We start from the raw sequence: 8672 nt of genomic DNA, 5'->3' as shown, positions 1-8672 counted from the left end.
TTCTTTCGTAGTTTCTGACGGCTGATGTCAACGCTTAAGAAACGTACTACCACCTATTGGACTGGAGTGCATACCACCGTCCTTGGGACTACAAGGCGGCCTGAAGTGTCTCATTATCCTGCAGTTTCAAATGGTGTGTCCTCTATCATCATTTAAATTAATCTGATAGGTATAGCAGGCTAGAACTGAAAATCCATTAACTATTCTTTCTAGACAATATATAATTAACCATGAGATGGAATGAGCGAGATGACAACAAATTCATCAAACAGATTTTCAGTGACATATCTAGCTATAGCAACTTTTTTTTTAAATGTAACACCTCATGAATTATATAACCTGGGTTGAGAACTACTATACTCAACTATACCCTATACTCATCTATGCAGTTGTCGTATTTGTGCTACACCTTTGCAGCCATGCCCTAATAATTTGGCAATCTTGATAGGAACCACACGGGCTTATTCTCAGGCAATTTCTGATCATTTTAGCCGATAACGTGTTGTAATGATCGCTGCCTGGGTAGCTACACAGAGACGTCACACTTGTGTTCCATGTCCAATTTTAATCTTGCACGAGGAAGGTGCTTGTCTGAGCTGGTCGGTAGTTTTATGTTATGAGTCTCTTTTTGGCAGCTAAAACCCTGATCTATGTCACAACAACGTTTGTCCTGAATAAAACTACAACTGAAGTAGGGCGGTTTTCGCCAGGTGTTCACTTCTTCTTCTGTTCATTTTTTTCCTCTAACGACTCCAACCGAAAATCCACATCTTTATACTGTTGAAATAAGCTTCCCCTTTCATACTGACTGGTGACTGGTTTTCGCCGCAACAATACTAGCACGTCTGAGTTCACAGACCCAGTCACAATAGCCTTGCACTGTTGTAGAAACACGCAGCTCTGATCATTCCACTTAAGTGTGTAAGTGACGAGTTTTATAGGGATGGAAGACTGCAGGGATAATGAAAGGGATTCCATCAATTATTATAGAAGACGTAGCTACAGGGAATCTGAGCACACAAGCAAATGCAGGATTAATCCAGCAGGCTGGGCTCCATCAATGGGTAGGTAGGTAACTAATCACAAAAGAATTAAGAGTATAAATTTCACAAAAATGTCTGCAATAGTGGGGAAAGTACGCTAATTAGCCAATACAAAAACATTGTTGTCATTTAGTCTATTGTAATGATCATATTTGTTTTCATCTACAAATAAGAATGTATAGAATCAAGTTTCAGTTAATGCGTCTGAATTACAGACTTTACGTTTTGGAGTCACACTTATAAAATATAATGCAAAGTTCCCAACTCTCATTATTATGTATGCAGAAAATCGTGATTTATGTAAAGACTTTTTTTTTTTACGGTTTCTTTCATTTGTTTCACTTAAATCTGAGAGACTATTGCCCATTATTATGAACATTAATATATGTTACATACTGTATGTAGGGGGAAGATTTGTGTCTGGAATCCTGAGGCCTATACAAATTAGTTATTAAAACTACTTTTTGTTCTACTTTCAGCTACTTTAGTGATTTTCAACTCAGTGAAGGCTGTAAGAATGGCCTGCTATTGACAAAGGCTGTGTAATGTGTGTGTGTGTGTGTGTGTGTGTGTGTACTTGTGTGACGCCCACACAAAATTCGCCACAGACACTAAAATCTCAAACCTGTCTGCTCACTACGTTTACACTTTTTCACTCCAGTCTACCGTACAGTTGGAGTGTGCTTTGGACTGCTGTGTCTCCTCCAGGCAGGGGCGCAGACGGCACTGGGGGCAGATTCATAGTGACCCCGATCCGTCCCCACCACTCTCCCTACGTAAGGCGACAATCATCAGTTAATAACTCTGCACAGCTGTTGAGGCGATGTTAGCGTCCCCCCCAGTTCAAAAATCCCATCTGCACCGCTGCCTCCAGGTGACTCTTAACATCCTCTGCGTCTCCACTGTGAGCTCCTTTTCATTCACTCTCTTCTGATCAGCAGAGGATATATCAGACAGTTTACAGGCTGGGTTATAGCCATGCGCTGTAGAACTAACACATTCCTCCCTTTCAGTCCTGAGGTTAGCAAATGACGGACAAGAATTTCTGATGAGATACAACTCATTGGCTGAAGAAAGAGACCTGTTAATGACCAATTACACCAATCTGGCTGAAGAAAGAGACAGACTTGACAAACGGCTTGATGAGCTGGGTGAGCATGAATCCAATGAGATGCTATACCTTAATGAAAATGTAGAGAATTTGTCAAATTTTATCAAACTGAAACATGAGTATGATAAATACTATGGTAAACAGCAACCTAGTGACAGATCTTGCTATCTACATCGTTGGCATCCAGTGGTGAAAAACAGATAATTAACCAAGAGGCCTGGTCATACTGTTGGATGATTTAGAAGATATGGACATTATCTGCCTTCTATATATGGAATCATAACTACCTCTAACTATTGAAGGCGGTAAACCCCTGTCTGAAGTTCAATCATTAGCTGTCAGCTCTAACTAGTTGGTGGGTTATGTTAATTTAGTAAAATAACTGATTTCATCCACCCAGTTGGATGGAAGTGTTATCAGTCCAGCCTCTATTTCTCCTCCACTGATGTGAAAACCTGGAATGAGGACTGCAAACAGAGAGGATCCAATCTGGTGATCATCAACAGTCAAGAGGAACAGGTGAGAGGCAAAGATAGATAGAAAGATGGATGGATGAATGGATTGATGGACAGTCAGTTGTTTGATTGTACTCCAGTAGAAATCTGTCAAGTGCTTTTTACAAATTTTAGATAACTTCAAGTTTGTGACAATGATGTATAGATGTCTTGATTTATATTACAAAGTCATTACTGAATTAGACTTGATTTAAATTTTTCCAATGAAAAGACTTCATCTCAGGTAGACATAACTGTACAGGTAGCTGTATAATGTCTGCATTTATGGAGTCTGTATGACAGTTACATGTGTGTGTTTTGGGTTAGAGTTGGTAAAAGTAATCAGATTCATTCAGCTTGTTGTTTTCCATTTGTACCACTGTTGAGGAACCCCTGACCCAAGCAGTAATGGGCAATCAATAGAAGCTCTCTGACACAGACTTATTGGCTTTCCTTCAGTTTGTGACCCACTATAGTAGAAATGCTCTCATCATTGGTGTTTCCTTTGAACAGAGACAGTTTCAAACAGATAGCATTGAGTGGATGAAATGAAAGAGTTGGAATGTAAAAGGTCTAGTGTTTTGCCAAAACACAGAGCAGCCAATCAAATGGCTTTGATTCCCCAGGAAGCACACACTCACGGTTGAAAATTGTATGTCTGTGCCACTGTTAGTGACTGGACACAAATGCATGTTGACTTAAAAAAAAAGATAAATTGATGGTTGAGGATGAACAAAAGTTTAGAATGTGAGCTTTAAGAAAGGCTTCTGTTGTGGATAATTTCTTCAACTAAATTAAAATACAGTCTCTTTAAGAATATTCTGAATATTCTGAGTTTGTAGATTTGTTGAGTAGTGATGCCTTTATTGAAGATCAACAAAGTGAGGCTGTCCATGTAGAGTCTCATGTTACAAGGAAATATCAGACTTATTATAGTCTTAGCTCTTCCAATAGTTTACTTCCATTTGCTTATGTCACACTAAGTATGGCCTATCCTTAAGGAACAGTGTCCCCTTGACAACTTGCCACTATTATGTTGGATTCCCTTTTCTTCCTACTTCAGCAAATTATGACATGTGATGTTATCTGGGTTAATGGTGGCACAGCTTAAGGTTTATGGCCACCATTTTGAGTAATGCTTCTTTAAGTTTTCTTGTTAATGCTCAAGCTTGCAAAATGGCTGATATTAAATGCATGTAGAAATAACATGAAACTAACTACGTCACTTCCTCCATTAGCCCAGCATTTATAGATGTTGATGTGAGATTAAAGAGGTAGTCTCACTGCCTGTATGTGCTGTGCAGACACCTCCATCTGTTGACTAGGTTAAAGTGTAGAAGTGTTGAGTCATGGAGATGGGAATCGACAGCAATGTGGAAGAACATTTTCCTCAGGAACCTCCAATAGATACAGGAAACAAGACCACACAAGCAGATGCAGGATTGAACCAGCAGGCAGGTAGGTACAAAACATCAAAGCTTTTATGGGGTCCAGTAGACACAGGGTCATGCCATCATCATGTAGGGATGTGTTCAAAAACAAAATATGTCTGAATTATTATCATTCTCTAAATATTTATTTTTAATTCTGAAAGTTTTAGGTTCAAACATTCCCAAAAGTCTTGGTTGTATGAGCAGTCTTTGTGATACCACTTTAAAGGCTGAAATGATCTGTGAAATAGGCTACATAGAGCCCAAACTGCATTTAAACGTAGCTAATTAGATGTGCATTAATGTGGGTTAGTTTTGAATGTATAGTAGGGCTCTGCCATTTGAATGTTTTTGTTTGTTTGTTTGTGTTTATTTTAGACTCCATCATATTGATACATTGATCATACACAATGATAATGAACATAAAATAAAGTGTCTTCCCTTTTCTGTAGTGAATCAGCAGTCTTATCTCTGTACTGTCACTGTCTGATAATGGATATACAGTAGAAGAGGAAGCTGTCAAAAACTTGTTTTTTAAATTCATTTAAAATTGCTTCATACATAACACCAGTAACTACTAAATACATTTGTAATTTACTAATGACTAAAACCAATATTAATATGATGAAAACACAGCACGCATGAAACGCAATTTCATTGTCCAGACCTTGTCAGCGAAGTAAGATAAAGACGCTTGTCTGAGCCGTTGTCGCTACTTTTATGTTATAAGTCTGTTTTTGGCAGCTGAAACCCTGACCTATGTCACAACAACGTCTGCCAAGTGTGTAGTAGGTAACTTATCGAAACAGAATTACAAGTATATGTTTCACACAAATGTCTGCAATAGTACGCTATTTAGCCAATACAAAAACATTGTTGGAATTGTTCCTGTTGCATTCAGTGTATTGTAGTGATCTGGATTTGTTTTCATCTACAAATATGGTAGTATAGAATCAAGTTCCAGTTAATGCATCTGAATGAGAGGCCTTAGTTTAGGCTTATAAAATATGATGCAAAGTGCCCAACTCTCATTATTAAATATGCACAAAATCGTGATTTATGTAAAGACGTTTATGTTTTTTTTACTGTTTCTTTCATTTGTTTCACTTAAATCTGAGAGACTATTGCCCATTATTATGAACGCTAATAGATGATATATGTAGGGGGACGATTTTTGTCTGGAATCCGGAGGCCTATACAAATCAGTTATTAAAACGGTACTTTTTGTTCTACTTTAAGCTACTTTAGAGATTTTCAACTCAGTGAAGGCTGGAAGAATGGCCTGCTATTGACAAAGGCTGTGTAATGTGTGTGTGTGTGTGTGTGTGTGTGTGTGTGTGTGTGTGTGTGTGTGTGTGTGTACTTGTGTGACGCCCACACAAAATTTGCCACAGACACCAAAATCTCAAACCTGTCTGCTCCCTACATTTTCACTTTTTCGTTCCAGTCTACCGTACAGTTGGAGTGTGCTTTGGACTGCTGTGTCTCCTGCAGGTGACTCTTAACATCACTCTGCGTCTCCACTGTGAGCTCCTTTTCATTCACTCTCTTCTAATCAGCAGAGGAGATATCAGACAGTTTACTGGCTGGGTTATAGCCATGAGCTGTAGAACTAACATATGCCTCCCTTTCAGTCCTGAGGTTAGCAAATGATGGACAAGAATGTCAGATGAGATACAACTCATCGATTGAAGAAAGAGACCTGTTAATGACCAATTACACCAATGTGGTTGAAGAGAGAGACAGACTTGACAAGTGGCTTGATGAGCTGAGTGAGCATGAATCCAATGATATACTATACCATAATGAAAACGTAGAGAAACTGAAGTAACATGAGTATGACCAGTAGTGGTATGGTAAACAGCAACCCAGGGGCAGCTCTTGCATCCAGTGGTGAAAACATACTGTTGGATGATTTACAAGATATGGACGTTATCTTATTTCCATCTATGGAAGTATAAATGCCTCTAATAACTGAAAGCATTCAATCCCTGTCTGAAGTTAAATAATTAGCAGTCAACTCTAACTAGTTCTTATTGCACACAACCAGTTGGTGGGTTATTTTACTTCTCTAAAATAACTGATTTCAGTTGGATGGAAAAGTTTTCAGTCCAGCCGCTATTTCTTCTCCATTGCGGAGAAAACCTGGAATGAGGCCCGGGAGGACTGCAAACAGAAAGGAGCCGATCTGGTGATCATCAACAGTCAAGAGGAACAGGTGAGAGGAATAGATGGATGAATGGATTGATGGACAGTCAGTGGTTTGGTTGTACTCCAGTAGATATCGGTCAAAATATTCCAGAAGTGCTTTCCACAAATTGTAGTGAGCTTTGTGACAATGACGTATAGATGTCTCTTAAATGTCAGATTTATACTACAAATCCGTTAATGAATTAGACTTTTTTTTACCCAATGAAAGATCTTCATCTCAGCACATGCAAGTGAAACCTGGATTGGCCTGACAGACAGTGAAATAGAGGGACGGTGGAAGTGGGTAGATGGAACTCCACACAGCTTAAAGAAGGGGTAAGACAAAAACATATTAAGGAATAATTTCAACCAAGACTTAAGGAGCCATAATTTACTTCTGATGTGAATGAACACACTGAAGTTAGCCCTGACAGCAGATTTAGTAACTTTATGTTGTGGTGTAATTTTGACTGCAGTTTGTGGATGGCAGGTGAACCCAACGATGATAAAAAGGGTGAAGACTGTGGCAAGACTTATGGAAGAGAATGGAATGATCAAGAATGCTCTCTATACTTCAGATGGACCTGCGAAAAAAAGTGAATATGTGTATAGATATATTTTCCATGACATATTTCTTTTCATATACTTTAAATAATTTGCTTATGTGTTCTTCAATTAGTTTCAACAAAGGAAGGACCTGAAACCTGGCAACCAAGCAAAATCACAATGACATGGTACATCAGCATAAAAAAGAAAGAAGCATGTCTATGCGTGTGTGTGTGTTTTGGTGTGTCTGTGTGAGTGGGTGGGTGGGGGGTTAGGTAGACATAACTGTACAGGTAGCTTTATAATGTCTGCATTTATGGAGTCTGTATGACAGTTACATGTGTGTGTTTTGGGGTAGAGGTGATAAAAGTAATCCTGTCCTGAACATCAACAAAGCTGCCATTAGCCTTTCACTGGGGTTTTTTGTAGCAGGCACCTTCATTCATCAGTATTTCATTGAATTGGGCCCACAACACATCCAGAAGGCTCCACAGACCCACCCCCTACATACTCATGATGGGTTAGAACACATGCCTCCAGAAATACTACCAGAGATACACCTGAAAACACACCTCTACAACTTGCAGCTTCTGCCTTCTCCCACCCACTGACTGAGGTTCTGCGGAGTTGGGAGGCTTCTTAAGTGGCTTCAATGATTCATTTAATTTGGTTAGCCCAAACCATCTGCCAACCCAGCTACCATCTTCCTCCTCTCCAGCAATGTAGCCTTACCCACTTCTTTCCAATTGTCACCTAGCCCAAACCCCGGTCTTCCACTTTGTACCTGCCCAATGATATCCTTATGCTGTGATGCGCCCCGTGCATGTTGAACCGCTTCTCGTGGAATCCACTTCCTCCCTGTTTTTACCGTTCTTGACTACTGGACCCTTAGACTGTGACAAAATTATCTCCAGGTTGGTTTTAGCATATTTGAACTCCTCCACCAAGTTGATCATTAGTAACTCAAAATTCCTTTTCCATACAAAGCTACAGTACGGTAGTACTGATAACCTTAATGAATTCTCTAAGCTCTCAAACCTGTCCTCGGTCACTCAATGTGGAATTGTACCGCCTGCCTAAATTCTTCACAGGTTTTTCTACAATATTAGGAATCACCTCAGCATCAATATAAAACCTCTCTTTCACCAGTGTTCCCTTACTGATAGGAACACTTCTACATTTTCTAGGTTTCACTTTCATCCTTGCCCTGACATTCAACTTGGCTAACAGCTGACAGCTGGGTAGCAGTTGTTGTCAGTGTCATCATGTCATATATAAGCTTGGATGGGAGGTAAACGGGTGAATTGTTCCTTTTTTCCATACAATCACCATGAGCTTCCAAAGATATTTCAAAACATCCGGCGCTCCATTTTAGACATTGCACTTGCCCTTGCACAACGCACAACCTTTTGCACCTCTCTCCACCTGGGTGGGCCATCTCTTCAATTGGAGGAATGTCTACCGGTAACACAAGATCTACATGCCTCTGATTGTCTGTATATAGCTGTTGAAGATACTCATCTAGTTCCTTTTTTTCAACTCTCAAACTGCCGGTTTTCTCAAAATGTTAAACTCACAAAGATTCCACCATTCATACGGTTTATTTTAAATTATTTAGGCCTATGTAAGTGTACAAATATCAAAATAACATATCAGAGGTGTCATTTACGAGACCTACGAAAGGAAGTTGTAGATGCAGGAAATGGCTTAGAACAGGGGTGTCAACCTCAAATACACAGAGGGCCAAAATTAAAAACTTGGTCATGGTCGAGGGCCAGACATATTCAGTAGACTATTTATTGAAAAAAAAAAGATATATTATATTTTCTCATATGTAAACATGAACTTAAGTTTAACA

At 39.3% G+C, this 8672-nt stretch overlaps 1 protein-coding gene across 2 annotated transcripts; it reads left to right on the top strand.

The window, feature by feature from the left end:
* The first annotated feature begins 739 nt into the window (after positions 1-739).
* Positions 740-7032, top strand: LOC116221022 (C-type lectin domain family 4 member E-like). 2 transcript variants are annotated; one of them, XM_031569980.2, is made up of 10 exons: positions 740-1068; positions 2057-2194; positions 2555-2673; positions 3953-4106; positions 5526-5603; positions 5713-5850; positions 6169-6296; positions 6498-6604; positions 6745-6864; positions 6948-7032. In XM_031569980.2, the coding sequence occupies exons 4-10, from the start codon at positions 3998-4000 to the stop codon at positions 6967-6969; spliced, it is 702 nt and encodes a 233-aa protein (XP_031425840.1). In that variant the 5' UTR covers positions 740-1068; positions 2057-2194; positions 2555-2673; positions 3953-3997; the 3' UTR covers positions 6970-7032. The 2 variants fall into 2 exon arrangements, with proteins under 2 accessions (XP_031425840.1, XP_031425841.1); XM_031569981.2 differs by having other exon boundaries at positions 740-2194.
* The last annotated feature ends 1640 nt before the right edge of the window (positions 7033-8672 follow it).

The sequence above is a fragment of the Clupea harengus genome, chromosome 7 (genome assembly GCF_900700415.2).
Source record: "Clupea harengus chromosome 7, Ch_v2.0.2, whole genome shotgun sequence".
In the NCBI taxonomy this organism is placed as follows: domain Eukaryota; kingdom Metazoa; phylum Chordata; class Actinopteri; order Clupeiformes; family Clupeidae; genus Clupea; species Clupea harengus.
This window is presented reverse-complemented; position numbering and strand designations above follow the sequence as displayed.